The sequence below is a fragment of the Phaenicophaeus curvirostris genome, chromosome 6 (assembly GCF_032191515.1).
Source record: "Phaenicophaeus curvirostris isolate KB17595 chromosome 6, BPBGC_Pcur_1.0, whole genome shotgun sequence".
Lineage (NCBI taxonomy): Eukaryota > Metazoa > Chordata > Aves > Cuculiformes > Cuculidae > Phaenicophaeus > Phaenicophaeus curvirostris.
Window position 1 is genome coordinate 18,452,059 of NC_091397.1, and position 15,688 is coordinate 18,467,746.

Sequence of the window (15,688 nt, forward strand, 5' to 3'; positions counted from 1 at the left end):
TCATTTTTGATAATATTTGTTTTAGCATCAGTGATTTCTGTCCTTTCCTACCCATCACCTTCTCTTAGCTTAGCCTCATACTTTTTGGATGTGTTTTTAGTAGTAATGTTGGCATTACCCAATCAATAATAATGCCACAGCACACAAGGATGTTTGCTGGTGTTCACCTTGAGCTGTTGTTTCTTAGTTCTTCAGCTTAGAGAATGTTTTGCACCTCTATATACAGCCATGAAGATTTGACCCCTGAGGGCTGAAAGTCATTCTGCAAGATTCTCTCATAGTCTGTCAAAGACTTCTAAAAAACAAAGAAATGAAAGGAGCCTATTCCTTTATACACACCTCTACGATCACCAGAACACATATCTAGTCCATCCAAAGTGCTACGAGCATCAGTTAAGCCCATTCCTTGTTTTGCATCCAGCATCTCTTTGCCTCTCTTATACTGCAGAAGCCTCAACGTCTCCCCAGCCACAGCATTCAGCAAGATCACCCTGTCAGGGCAGTCTAATAAAATTCAAATGCTTCCACGACTGAGGAGAAACTCCCTTTCCCAGGCTTCATTGCACAACTCCCTCAGCGTCATTAAACTAGTGCTGTCAGGTGCCATCAGCTTTTCTGAGGGGATATTGTCCATTTCCATCTCTCACAAGTTTTTCAGCCTCTTGCAGCTCATGTTAATGCCAGGCTCAGGGCTTCCAGCTTTCACTACCACTTGGCATGAGGGTTGTCTAGAGTAGTTAAAGATTTCTTTGAAGTGATCTGAACATCTGCTTTCCCTTCTGTATTAGCCGTGAATATATTTTTCTTTTTATTTCTTGTTTGGCACATTTCCTCCATTTACTCTTCTCCTGAAATGTGAATTGCTTTGTCTTTTATAGCAGTAGCATCTGCTTTATCTGTTACATTTTTCATCTTTCTCTGTCCTTCCCTACAATGCTTTTCACTACTGGTTTAACTTCTGCTACTCCTTCTGTGCCTTCTTCCAAATTTATTTAATTCTTACCATTTTGGAGTTCTCCCTTCTCTTGGCAAAGGGCCACATTTTCTGCCTGTGATTTTCTCCAGTTAAGACTCTTGCAGTTTAATAACATTGCTGCTGAGCTAATGTTGGGGCTGTTGAGTCATTTTCACCTGTGTCTGACAAAGCCTCAGATGAATTCCTTAGCATCGATCTAAGGTTTCACACAGTATCCTTCTGCAGTTCCCTTTTGTACTGTTTGCCAAAGCTGACTACTGTTTGAAATCGCCAATTTGCAGTTTAATTTACAGGTTGGGAAGGCCAGGGTTTTGGTCTATGGTACTGGGTATAGTCTGAAGTAGCAATGTCTTGGACAAATTAGTTTTGCCACCTATCAAACATGCAAGTCTATATGAGTAACAGGAATGCTTTCAAGAGGAAGCATGAAATTTAACTTAATGACTCTTTGCCAAGAGAACAAAGGAATGGCTTTCTGATTCAGACTCCAGTGTCCTATGTCAGGTCCTGGCCTGCGCTGCATTATTAAAGAAGAGCAGCAGAGAGTGATCCTTCCTGCTATATCCTCCCAGTTTCCAACAATCAAAAATTATGGACTTCTAGCACTAGATGTTTCACCAAAACCACTGAGTTTAATCAGCCAATAACAGAAATACCCTTTATGATTACTTCTAAACTCTATTTGCATTGATTCATACTTTGGGATCCACAATATTCTTTGCTGATGAGTGATATAAAGCAACTAAAAGTAGTGTGAAACACCTTCCTGATTCTTTTTAACCACTTGAGAGATCTCTTGAACATCTTCTAGTGATATCTTAAGAGGAATCATGAATATTCACACATCAGCATCACCATGTCTTACATGATTTTATACCTATTTCCTGCACTGTCTTTTCCTCTGTCATTTCTTACCTACAAGATGTGTAGCTCACCTAGGCCCTTGAGACAATAATTTTTAAGAGCTTTCGTTGGTGGACCTTGGAAAAGTAATCTCATATCCACGTGCTCATAATCCGCTTTCACAGAGCTATAAATACATTTGTAGGGCATCACATTCTTACAAAAGCCCATTTCCCATACTTATCCATGAACCCAGTAGTTCTATGTTTTATTGCCATTCCTATGAGTTTGCAAGTATGTAAAAGTTGGACCTACGGACTTTTAGTTCCTGTCACCGTCACCAGAAGTCTTTACAAACAAACACAGATGTCACATTTCCTATCTTCCATTCCTCCACTACTGCTACTAATGTAAGAAGTAGCTTGCTCCATGGTAAATAATTCAGCAGTTTTGTAGATGAGTCCTTTCAGAAGTCTGAAAAGGACTCTTTAAAGGAACCTCCAGAAGTTTTAAATGAAAATATTTAAAATTTCAGAGAATTCTACAGGTTTCTTTAAATACAAGCCTGCCTTTTAGAGGCCAGTCATCTGGCTTGCTATAGGCTTTGCCTACTTATTACCATTTGTCAAGGTTTTTCACTAATGGAAACACTTTGGTTGATATTTACCTGGTTTCCCTGCAGATAATTACTCTTACATGTTAGGTCAGTAATAACGATCACGTCAAAATACAAGTAATATTGTAACATTCTGTCAATAACACTTTGGCAGTAGCTGTTGAGAACATCTCTGTTGTTATCGCTACGTTGTTTGGAAATGGAGCAGTAGATCTTTTAGCAATGATTGATCTTTTAGTAACTGGCTTGGATCTAGCATATATCCCACAGTGCTGTTGAAACTAAGCCAATGAGTGACTTGTCCACACAAGGTTCCATTACAAGCACTGCTTGGTTATAACATGTAAAACTAGTATGACCTAAATAGATAAGATATTTCTTCTCTTCTCTAAAATACTTCTGCTCTGCATCTGCTTTTACTGATAGTTTGATTTTTTTGAGGCCAAGACTGTGACCTCCGTCACCATCTAAAAAAGGTCCTTATGGACCTTTTTCATTCTTTGTCGGAATTCTTATACTTAACAATATCCCAAACGATGTGTCAGTGGTGCTTCTTCCAAAGGTGCTTTCTGTTGGCAGACCGTAACTTTTCAAGACCTTAGGTTTTTGAAGTTAATATTTACCAGGACCCTCCATAAAGTACAAACCTCAAGTAGCCCAGCCACTTTTCCAGCAGTGGTAACCCATATTAAAGTGCTTTCCCATTTTACTGAGCTAATTTTACTGATCACAACACTACCATAATGCCACGTATCTACTCTTCATTCTTTTCACCTTTGGGGCCTTAATTTGAGCTTTTTTTGTTCTTAATGCCCATTTTCTGCTCCTTTAAAGACTTCGAAGATTTTTTTCTTTATATGGTAGCAACACACAATTCTTTCTACTTTTTATTTCTATTAAGAAGCTGTATTAAAAATTACTCTTTGTAACTATTTAAATACTGTAGTGCCATACATGGGAAAGAATTCAAAAAATGTTCTTCTCTGACACCTACCCAGCAAAATGGAAACGAGCAGCTTAACACAGTAACTTTAATCACAGAGAGATATACTAACATAATGGACGTTCATTTCGCTAGCAGTTGGAAATTCTGAAAATGTAGATATTTTTAATATATTTCAAAATCTGTACTTTGATTTTCATTACTTGCCCCCTTTGGTGGAGAGTATACAGTCAGTTACTAGTTTGCTTCCTTCACTACAAATCTCTGTCACTATCCAATGTCAGCAATTTTCTTGTGCAAATATTCATTGTTCTCAGTATGTTTGCCCTCCATAAACCTTCTCACTTCACGATAATCACACAAGATCTTTTTCTTTTGAAAATCATGCTGTACCAACAAGATAAAAAACATAAAAGATGTCCAAGAAAAATCTCTGCTGACATGAAGAGCAATGGAACACCTATTTGTCAGTTTCTATTCCTTGAAAGTATTGATAATACAGGAAAGAATCGTTAATCAACATATTCCTTTTTTGTCTCATTTTTCCTCTCCTTTTCCTTGTGAGATATACATTTAGAGCAAAGCCAACTCTTTTCTAAGGTAGCAAAATCATAACTGAATACATCTCTGTCCAACTGAATGAAATGCAATGTCTCAAAGCCACCATTTTCCTTCCTAGAAAAAAGAATGTGTTGATTTATGTCTGATTCTCACTCGTTCAGATGTCATGATGTCTAATGGTAATAGGTAATCTGGAAATAAATAAGGTCAAATTTTTTCATAAAGACTTAAAAGTTCTTTAGAAACAAGGAAAAGGGTGTATATGCACGTTATTGATTTTGTATTAAATATTCAGATCCCATCTGTTTCTTTACACAGAGTTTACTTTGGAGAAATGACCATCACAAAAGTAAAAATGCACCTTTTGTTGCTACAGGGTTTTTGTGAAATACAAGATTTCTGTTGTATGTTTAATAAAGATGTATTTTTTTTTCCATAGAGGATATGTATATCAGAACTTAGATAAGTGTACAAGTGTGCAAGGGTGTATGCAATTTTACTCATTTCTGATCTCAGACTATTTATGGGAAAATAGAGAAATGGCTTATAAAACAATCAATACTTCCGTGCGAATAAAAAAAGCAAGCCAAACTTGCAATAGCTGCATATGAAATAATCTACGCTCTTTAGAAAGTAAAGTTGTTACTCACAAGGAATGCTTCTTTCATGATGTCGTCTATGACATTAAAAACAAGTAACATTACCATGTGGACTAAAATGTCATAAAATTGGAATGAGGTTCTTCTGCTAAGTTAATGTTAAGCAACTGAACAGATGCCTACAACAGACTTTTCATAATGAAATACTTTATAAATACAATTAAGTCTGTAATTTGGATCATTTTATGCAATATCATTAAGCACAAAGGCTCTGTCAGAAACAGAAGAGGAGAAAAAAAAAAAAAAAAAGAATGTTACTGTTCGCTCTGTGATTTCCTGCCAGGATATTAAAGTCTTTCAAAATGAGCCATGCATTTGTAACACAGATACTGAAGGATTAGGAAAACGGTGGAATCAAGTGTTCCAAAAACCAAAATGGAAATGCTTATCTAGTTATGGAAAATGAATGAAGCTATTAATTTCAACAATGTAGCATACTGCATGCACACCTACGTCTTCCAAATGTAGGTAGTGAATATGTGCCAGGTTCAAATCATTTTTTTTAGTAAATTGGAAGTTTCAGAGAATATTCTGCATTTATTGAGGCAACAGTGAGATTCCATGAGATTTTACATGTTAAAAGATTCTGAGTGAGGTGAAAGCAGAAAGCTCATTAGGTTAGTACATAACAGAACTGTAAATTTACAGATAGTCCTTAATATATTCACACTTGAGAGGAAAAAAAGTATTTAACCATAGAATGGAGTATAAACTCTCTAGGAACTAGAATTACTTGGAAAGATTTCTCCTTGATATGATTATTTTCTAGCTAATCTCTCAAATATATTGAAAATAAACATTATTCCCATAGTAGTAAAACAGAGATTTTCAAGATCCAGAGACTATAAATGCCCATATTCCTCCTTAGATACCTGCATATTTGACTTGACTTTCCAAAATTACTTCAAACATAACAGGTTTCCTTGACTTTTGCTGATCATCTATAAACATAAGCAGACTTCACTGGGAGACACAAATTGCTTGGCATTTCTTTCAAAAACTACATAAACAAACAAACAAACAAAATCCACACCTAGAGCAAAGTATTCTCTTTGGAAATCCCATTCTCTCCTTGAGCTGAGCTCCTCACCTAAGAAACTGTCAAAATGAGAAGCTATACACCTAACATAAATGAGTCTGTACCACATAATAAGCAGGAATATCAAAATTAAACACGTCTACTTACCTTTGCCTTGCGAAAATGGTAAACTACCAGCATGCTTATGAAGTCCAGCAGCATACAGAGTGTTTGGAATGAGATGATAGCCAGTCGTAAATACTTATCCTCCTGTGCATAGCAGGGAGTATCATCTGTACAGTAAGAACATCCTTCCCTGCAGGGTAGGCAGGTGTAGACTTCCTCCGACAACTCACTGCCCAAAAAGCGATTTTCTGCATCCTTTCCTGAAAGTGCCAGAAGGGTAAGGATAGACACTTTTAGTTGTACAGGATGGGTAGTTCACCCATACAGGAGCAAAATAGTCCCCTTCTGACCCCCTTTCCCTCACTGCTGGTCTCTCTCATTAAGTTACAATATGGCTTGCCACTGCTGCTTTTCTCATTTCACCCTCTTTTGTTACTTTCAGAAAACGCAGACCAATTTAGACATGAGGGAAAATGAGCTTATTAAATGCCAAATGCTTCCCCATTTTATTTGAAGTGGAGACTTCTGGATGGAGAAAAATTTACATCAAAGATTTGGGAATAAGGAAAGGATTTTACACACACATTTGAAGAGCAGACCCATTAACTACTTAATGCTCACAGTACAAGCTCTGGTTCTATTTCAGATTGTTCCTCAATTTCATAAAGATGCTATCTAGTGAATTAATTAGCTTCAAATTAGATAAAAACCTCCTTAATTAACCTTTGTTCAGTATGCTGTTGCATGATTGCACTACTCTGTCTCCAAAGCATAACCAGTGCATTTACACCAAGCATAATTTTCCATTGTTCACACACGCACACCAGGAAATCTGGAAAACCTATTGGCAAGTTCATATTTTGTCTACAAAAATCTGTGCTTCTTGAGCTGACATCTGGTCCATTGAAGTAAAGCCACCAACACAGCACATAGAAGGATTCCGAGCTTTTCTGGTCCATGAGTACTTGTCCACAACAGCCTCTAAGGCTGCTTACCCTACAGGCAATTAATGGAATAAAAGGATGAAAGAAAAAGGGTGTGAAAAAAAGAATATTCTTAAATAAGAGGGAAAATAGAATTTGCTGAAAATGTTTAATATAAGCAAGAGAGGCTTAAGAGCTTCCTGAAACAAGAGAATGTCATTGAAGCCAAATCAATGGCGTGTTAAAATGTGTGATAACTTCTCTCACTTTTCACAAGACCAGAGAATTGCTCCAATATCTTTGATCAAAATTCTCCTCCTCTGTCCGTGAAAGTAGTAAATTGTGCATTATTTAGTCTTAATTCAAGAGACAGCCTATTCCACCTATGCTGTACATGCATATTGGCTTACAAAACTCTATTCAGACTTTTAGCTGGAAATATGTGAAGCAGAAAGTTATCTATAAGGGTAGTTATATCTTGCTTTCTTAAATCTATGTACAAATGCACCTGAGCACACATCTGAGGCTGTATGCCCAAGTCCATTTATTTGGCATGCTGTTCCCAGCAGTCCTGTGCTCCTTGTCATCGGTGCAGGATGCTTTGCTCCTGCATCCTGCAGTAAGCAAGGAACAGGCTGGTATTTCCCATGAAGGCTGTGGATTTCGTTGGAGTTCTATTATAAATGATGATGTTGGAAACTTGAATATAGCAGAGCAGTGCTGACTCATGCTGGTAGCCAAATTTTCTTAGACACAAGCAGACAGTAAGAAGAGATCTTGCGTCTTTTTGACCCAGGCTGTGGGAGGCAGGAATGGAAATGCTGGTAAACAATGGTGCTTGGGCATCCCAAGAAGGTGGAGAACCTCCAAGGAACACTAATCCTGAAGATATCCTAGAACTGGAACTTCTTTTCAGGGCAAACACCCATGGACCTTGATCCATTATCATTTCAAGATCTTTGCCAGAAACCACCTTCTCTGTATCTAACGTTATACCTCTGTTTTCTAAATTACAGCTACAGCAATGGACCCACACTGTCGGAGATAGAACTCTGTCTCCTACCTCCCATCCCTGTATCCAAAACAAGAGCGCACTATGTACTGTTGGAGTTTTCACTTCATTTCCTCAATATTTGCACTCATGTCAACCATGTTTTTCCATCACTCATCTGTTCCTTCCATGCAGTAAATATCCCAAGGATATGACCTCATAACACAACAGCAAGCCTTTGCTTAGATTTGTCTGGTGTCGTGCTGTCTGTTGTATAAAAAGGAAGATGATTGATACCCATCTCCTGCACTGCTAGCTATGACTGATTATCTAGTGTGTATCTTTGACTTTGAAATGATTCTTCATCATAGCTAATGTAAGAAAGATAAAATAAAAATGAATCTATTTGAGATTTTACACAATGTAGTAAGAAATTGTAAATAGTTCCTATCTTTTTCTTTTCTCCTTGCCAAAAAGAAAGAACTTTTCTCAGGTCCTGAGAAACAAATTATTGGGAAACAACTGTTCATCGTATTTACCACTGCCTGGGAGCTTGTTCAGCCATGCACATCCTGGCCCTGACTGTCTGGCCTTGTCCCCTCACCAAAGTCAATGTAACACCAAAGCAAACCATAAATAGTCCAAGTCAAGCATGAAGTTACTGCCTCTTACAGAACTGCTAGGGATTTCACTGCACCATGCCTTTTCCTATCTCAGCAGCTCTTTGGGATTACACATGCCTCCTCCAGTAAATAAAATCGTGTAGAGTGTACAACATCCCTGCAAATCCATTTTATACAGCTATCTTTCAGACTCAAACCAAGACATTTATTGGGACCTAAAGCAAAACCTTGCCCCCACTTAAAACTGTTTATTCAGGCACAATGTCCACCTGTAGTTAGTCATATCTTGCTGGGGTGCAGAATCACAATATCATTAAGAAACGCTCCCATTTCAAGACACAACACACTCAATACAATTTTTCAATCTACAGAAGCACAAAACCGGTCATTTTTTCTATCTGTCAATCTGCTTGCTTACATCTTGAGACCTTCAAATCTTTCCTGCATCTGTTTTCTTCTGCTGGTAATACTTTCTAAATAATTAACATTTCTACTCAGTTTCATTTCTTTTGTCATCAGACTTCATCTCCATAAGGAGATTTACAGGTCAGACAATTTCTGTCAAACTTCTTGAAGGATTCATGTCTAGAATTCCTGTATCAGCATCATTGTGAACCACCAAATATATACTACAGCTGTCTTAACCATGCCATCTTCTCCTTTTTTAATTTTTACAGAATGCAGCTGGGTGATGCGGTTAAGTTCCTTTGAATCACTGGGTTTTCTCCCATTACTTCACAGTCATTTCTAGTCTCACACTAGCTGTCATGCTATTTACTCTTTGAAATAACCTATAGAGCTTGGCAGATTGAGCGGCATGTGGATGAATTAAAGGAGTTCTTTATTACTGACTGTTTCGTAAAACTCACAGTAACACATGCTCAATCAAAGAGGCCTCAGACCATGTAATTACGCTCCCTAAAATATCAGCATATACAAACACTTTCCTGAGACAAATTTTGCTTTATTTTAGGTATTTAGAAGACAAATATCCTATCTAAAGAAGCTATATAGGCTCTTCTATCTATAGTAAATGGAGAAAAAAAATGTTATTTGCCTGAAGAATTACTTTTCATATCTAAAGACAATTTCTAAAGCAGCAGGATTACCTTCCAGGGGAGCCACACTCTTAATGCCGACTGCACTTTAAACCTAGGTGACTAGTACATACCAAGCATATACATTTTAGACAGCTGGTATAAGGTAAAATGAATCTTATACCTAATGATCAGTGCTGTTAAGAACTCTAGGCACATTATTTTTGTATGTTCTGTGGCATTTGGTATGACAAAAATACTAAAAACTACTCACCTTCCATCTATAATCTCCATTATGTAAGAAAGCAGAGCTCAAGAGTAACTAATATAGGAAGAAACTTGAAAGTTTTATTTGCAGCTCTGTAGCATGGGGGTATCGTTTTACAAGTATCAGGACATATAATCCTGTGTGCGATTTACCAGTACAAAACACCACAATCTGTATCTGTGAGGTGCATTTGAAGTGTTGAATACTACTGAAGGTATTTCTATAGTGGAGCTAGAACAGCTGTGTTCACACAGGGCGGGAGATAATACACACAGTCCTGGACTAAGCTTGGTGAAAGCTACTCATTGCCATTCCCTGGGCGTCTCACAAACTCCTCCTGCAGCAGAGAGCAGAAGACATGAACCTTTGGCAGTGGTCATATGATGAAAGTAATAGATGTGAGCTTTGGGCATGCAGTTTACATATTTTTTTCCCTGCTAGGTATCAACAGAGTTCTGCTTCCCTTAATGTGAGCTACTCAGTCTAAGTACCATACAGAGTGTCCTGGGCCAGCATAGGCTACGTGTCACCCATATCACACAGCCAACCAGGATCTCAGTCCTGATTCATTTCAACACGTCAACAACAAATACAAGAGTTTGGATACTGCTTTAGACTCTCCTTTGCAAATGAAGTGAACTGAAAACAATGGAAGCCTGCACAAAGCCAGAGGACAGGGCATACTAGTTTGCCCTGATCAAAGAGAAAATTACGAGATCAACTTGCTCCTTACTTGTGCTTGAGCACAGATGCTAGAAATCTCTTATTTCCCCATAGCAAAGCTTCTTTTATGTTTTTAAATTTATTTACAAATCAAATATTCTTCAAGCGGGTATGTTTTACAGGATCCTCAAGAGTATCACAAATGACAAACCAAAGGGCTAGAACTCCTTAAGTGATTATATAATCCCACAGTTGCAAACCACTGGGATTTACTGTATAACCCTGACAAGGATAAAAAGGAGCCCTGCATTATTAATGCCAGCTCAGTTTTCTTTTTTCTTTTTCTTTTTTATTTTTTTAACTCAAGCAAAGGCACTTACTCTGAAAGCTGTTCACTGGGAAGATGTTGGGATCATAGAATCCAGCCTTGCAAATACATTTGTAGGCTCCGAGCACAAATCCAAGGCCTTTAATTGGCATGCACTGTGAGAAAGGAAAAAAAGAAAAGTCATGCAGATGATCATACTCAGATGTACATTCAAGCATAAAAACATTACAAGATACTGTAAGCAGACTTCTAAGAATAAATAGGTGCTCATTCCAGTTTGACACTATTTTCTCAGCGACTTTTCCCACAGGCATATATCACCCAATTTTTTTTTTCTTGTTGTTCATCACCACAAACAGCAGACAATAAAAAACGTCAAATTCAACTGTTGTACTTTTGCTCTAGGTGGAACATTAGACAGGTGTAGTTTTTTTTCTGGAGAGTTTCCAGCATTTTTTTCCAGCATAGAAGGTGGGTTTCAGATGGCTGGAGCGCACACTACATGAGGAAGAAGAGAATCACCTGCAGCCAAGCCACCAACCTTCTACAGGCAGCACATGCTGGAACCCCCACCACACTGGCAACAACACCAGAGGGAAGATGGACCAGTCAAAACAAAGTCAACAACCAGTTAGACCAAATGGCTGCAGACTTACATCTGACATAGGTGAAAGAGAGCAAAAGTGAAAAAGCCATTTTGCTTTTCTTTGTCTCAGCTCCCCAGATGGCATCATCCTTTCTTGCACCCTCTACCAATGTAATGTCTGTGCATGTGGTGCAGGCCTGCGGGTGCTATTGGAAAAGAGCTAATAAGCAGGAAACCAGCATGCAAGAACAGTGGTAATTCATTCACCCTTTGTATAAACATGAAAGCAAGAAAAAATGGAAAGAGAAGGCACAAATTATTTTTATTCACACTTCATCTTCACCCTACAGAAACATGTCTATTGACTAGGTGGGGGAGGGGAGAAATCGAAGTGGGATGAGTATGTGTGCAAGTCCAATAACAGCAAAACCTCTTTAACCAAGTGTAAAAAAAGTGATTAAAGTAGTAAAAAAGAATTATTCAGGGGAAAATTCTGTTCTGCATTTCTAGCTTCTTGCTTTGTAATGGGAAGGTACACACTGCTATAGAGACTGCATTTTCTCTTTGAAGGCAAGAAAGAAGTAGCTTCTACTGTATCCCACAAACACTGCAGCACCTGTAGTACCATATCGATAATCTATTCCCGCTGAACAAATTCCTCATATAAAATATGCCCCAAGCTCATGAATCTGTTCTGCATTAAAATAAATGTTTTTCTGATGATCCCTTCATGCATATCCAATATTCACACAAGTAGAAGTCCGTTACTTTTATTTCTTTGTTGCTGACCAGTGTAGAACTTGAAAATAAACAAAATATTTCAAACACTGTTATCTTCCCTTGGTCTAGCATATTATTCTTGTTTCCAGTCTTCAGCAGCTGCAAAGTACACCTTAAAAACCATTGGTCAAATTCTGTTTCTTGCAGTCCACATAATCCCATTCTAAGGTGTAACAGAGTTCAGAACATGAATTTGTTGAAAGGAGGGATGAAGAGAAGAAAAGAAAGCAGCCTAGATTCCTCCAGATGCAGTTTCAAACTCTGAAAGTTCATTGTGCTCAACACTGCATGAAAACATGAATGACAGCTTGACATTTTTAAGAAATTGCAGCAGTTGGCAGGGAAGAACAGTAAACATCACACAACCAAGAACTGAGAAAACACTTTTCTAGGAAAGAAAAAAATCCTTTTTTTTTTACAAACAACAATTAATATTATATTAATCAATGGTGCTAAATATTATGGCAAAAAAGGTAATAAATAAACTGAGTAAGAATTTGCTCGCATACAGGAGTTTAGCAAACAAAGTCTAGAGTTGTTTAATCAGGATTCTTTTGTCAAATAAGAGGTTTTCGCTGTCTGTCTGTGGGGGAATCCACAAAACACACAGCAGGCACATACAAGCAGCCCCAGTGGCAGACCTGTAAAGCAGCACAAGCTCAACCACAGAAGCCCACAGCATCGGCCCTGGGCATCAGACCACCAGGAGCACAGAGAATGGGCAACCTGCAACAGACTCTGCAGACACAGTCAGTAAAATATTAATCTGCTGCTAAGTTTCTTAAGATTTGATCTATATAGAACTTAACTGAAAAAAGCAAATATGTGAAAAATAGACACCTTCACATGAGCAAAAGAAAAAAAAAAAGAGGGGAAAAAAATGACCTGGTTTCAGGTCTCATTATAAACGTGAAAGCAAAGCAAAGCTCTGGGAATAAAGCTGTCATATTCCTGAGTATTTTTGTCTTCATCAGTAGTCACTAGCTTTTTAAAAATCATGCTTTATTTAATTCATAAGAGCAGCTACCTCAGGTTAGATCAGAACCTCCATTTAGGCTTGTATCACATCTCTGATGTGCCCAGCAGCCAATGTCGAGTGAAAGATGAAGGGTGGCTATCAAGTGCACCATCCCCCAGACACTCTTCACCCCATCATACTCCTAAATGGAATTTGTATTGCTTTAACATCCAGCCATTATTTGTTATATATGGCTGGGTTACAATTAAGATCATCTTTTTCATAATCTTTGCTAAAAAAAATAATAGGTGTCTGTACAATTCATACAGCGCATTTATTCCAGCTGTCTGTTCCCTGGTATTATATTTTCAGCTTTACAGTATTAGTATAATGTAGCGACTCCCAGGCTTAACATAGTATGTTTTAAATCATGCAATCAGCTCAAAAAAATGCGATATTACATGGATATTTATCTTGAAATTCTTTACAAATAAATAGCTACTGTATTAACACAATTAAGACACAACATCTAAACCAGCTAAAAAAAAAGGTTGCATTGGTTTATTTTTATGCAGCTTGTTGTAAAGGACAAAGTTGGGAAAATCTAAGGGGATAAAGAATATCTCTGTTGGAAAGAAAATAGATCTTTAGAATAACCTGTCTTCTGGCATATGAGAGGCAAAGCCCTTTATGGGATCTGATTACCCATAAACCAAGTGAAAAAGGATTCAGCAGATATACAAAGCATGTGTTATATCCATTCCAGAAAAGAGAAGGGGAAAACAGGGCAAAAATAAAGTAGCAGTTTAAGAAAAAGTACATGGCATCACGTCTAACGTGTAATTTAGAAACTTAAGATAAACCACTATATAAATCTGTCCTGTAGCATCCTGGGCCAGAGGGGTTAAACAAGGAATTTTAGATTAAAAAAAATGCAGCCAACCTTCGCTTGGGTATTTCAAGTTTTTCAAAGACCAGTTTTCAAAATCTGGATTTCCACATGCATTGCCAGCAATGAGGATATTTCCCTTTTCCAAAGTCAACTCCTTGCTTAAAGGACAAAGAGTAAAGTCACAATACAGAAAGCTTAACAGAAATAATAAAAATAAGCCTATATTTCTTTGCTCTGGTTGGGGTAGCATATGGGGAATTTCTATAAAAGAAAATGCTAGATACATAGAAGCTATTTTGTGCCTAGCACATGATGGCAGCTGGAGCAGGCTAGCGTCCTGTGAGACCCTGAGATCTTCTCACTGATCCTGTTTACTACACTGTCAAGCATCCTCACTCATAAAACTAAATGAAAGAAAATAAAAGTTAGAGTAATACATTCTCTGCCAAAGTCAATGACTGCTGTGTCACTGAAAAGGCTTTGCCCACTATATTTTCTCATTCCATTTACCCTTCAAGAGCACAGTTCTGAAGTGTGTTTGCAGCCTCAGAAGTGATCAGCGAGCAGACACATGCACTCAAGGGCCTTGTGCATCATCCAGGAGCACCCAACGCACCTCCGGACAGCTCAGGAAGCACGCAGCCTGCCAACAACACTACTCCTAAGTTCCCTCTCTTCAAATACAACATTTTGTTTCAAAAGGACAGGGTTGGCCACTCCATAATTTACACTGCAGGGTTACTTGGTAGGGCCTTGTAGCTTTACTCCTCCCTTCAAGTGCATGGGTAGAGTAAGTACCTTTTTTAATTCAAGTTTTAAAATATATTTCCCAACAACAAAGGACTTAAAATGACAGAGTTCTTTAAATCCAGAGTCAGACAAAGCACAGCAACAGCTGATCTGATTCAGCTGAGAGCAAAGGTAGCCATCAGAGCAACATTTGTCTTAATCGTTTGATCCTTTGCTAAAAATTCCCCATTGCTTCTTAATATAATTTTTCATCATTCTGGTTTTGTTCAAGCATGGAAGGAGAGTAAATACCAATGGTAAGGAAAATCAGTTCATTCACACAAGTAATTATAAATTACGTGTGACTACTGATAAACCACAAACAGAAAAGTTAATGTCAAATCATCCCCAGTTCAAGCAGAAAGGCATTCACTAAATGTATGAGACGGCAGAATTTTTAACTTGCAAGTAATGCCTTCTGCAATGTGAATCAGTTTAGTGGCCAGTCTGCGTGTCTGAAGATTTACAGGATTCCCTTCTGGTTCTCATCTCCATCACTCCCAAGATGTCAGTGTTACCGGTACACTGCAGGACAAATATGACAAAAATGCAAGTGCTAGTTAAAAAAATAAATAAAATGGTGGAAGTGGAGTATTTTGCAAAGAGATGGAAGAAAGGACATGAGAAATTGGTACAAACCATGGTACTTGCTTAGAAGACAGCAAGAGGGGGGAAATTTCAGTTTAGTAGTGTTTTAAAGCAGGTTACTTGGAGGCCATAGAGAGGGGGTTAAGCAGCAGAAAACTCATCATCATGTGTTGTCACACGTATACAGAACCCAAGGTCAGATCACAAACTATGTTTCCCACAGTCAGGATCCTTTACACAAGGATGAAAGCACAACAATTACAGCAGTTTTCAGAGGATAAGTAGCCTGGACACTCAAAAGTTCTCAGCAATCACACTGTTTAAGACACATTTTTCATACTGTGCAGGCTACCATCAGACTACTTTAAAAAAAAATCTCTTTGCAAGACAGATAAAGACTGTCATTGGTAACCTGAACGTCATTTTAGAAAACATCAAACTTCACTTCTGATTAATGCACTAAACAACAAAATTACAATTTCTCCTCTCCTAGAAAACTGTGCAGTGATTACACAGGAAC

At 37.9% G+C, this 15,688-nt stretch overlaps 1 protein-coding gene across 1 annotated transcript in view; it reads right to left on the reverse strand.

Annotated features, from left to right (window-relative positions):
* The window catches only part of GPR158 (G protein-coupled receptor 158), a 195,293-nt gene that overhangs the window by 99,942 nt on the left and 79,663 nt on the right, over positions 1-15,688 (reverse strand). The window contains exons 3-4 of the mRNA XM_069859510.1: positions 10,628-10,730; positions 5,785-6,002 (exon numbers count right to left, since the gene is read on the reverse strand). Coding sequence (XP_069715611.1) covers positions 5,785-6,002; positions 10,628-10,730 — 321 coding nt within the window. The remainder of the gene's footprint in view (positions 1-5,784; positions 6,003-10,627; positions 10,731-15,688) is intronic.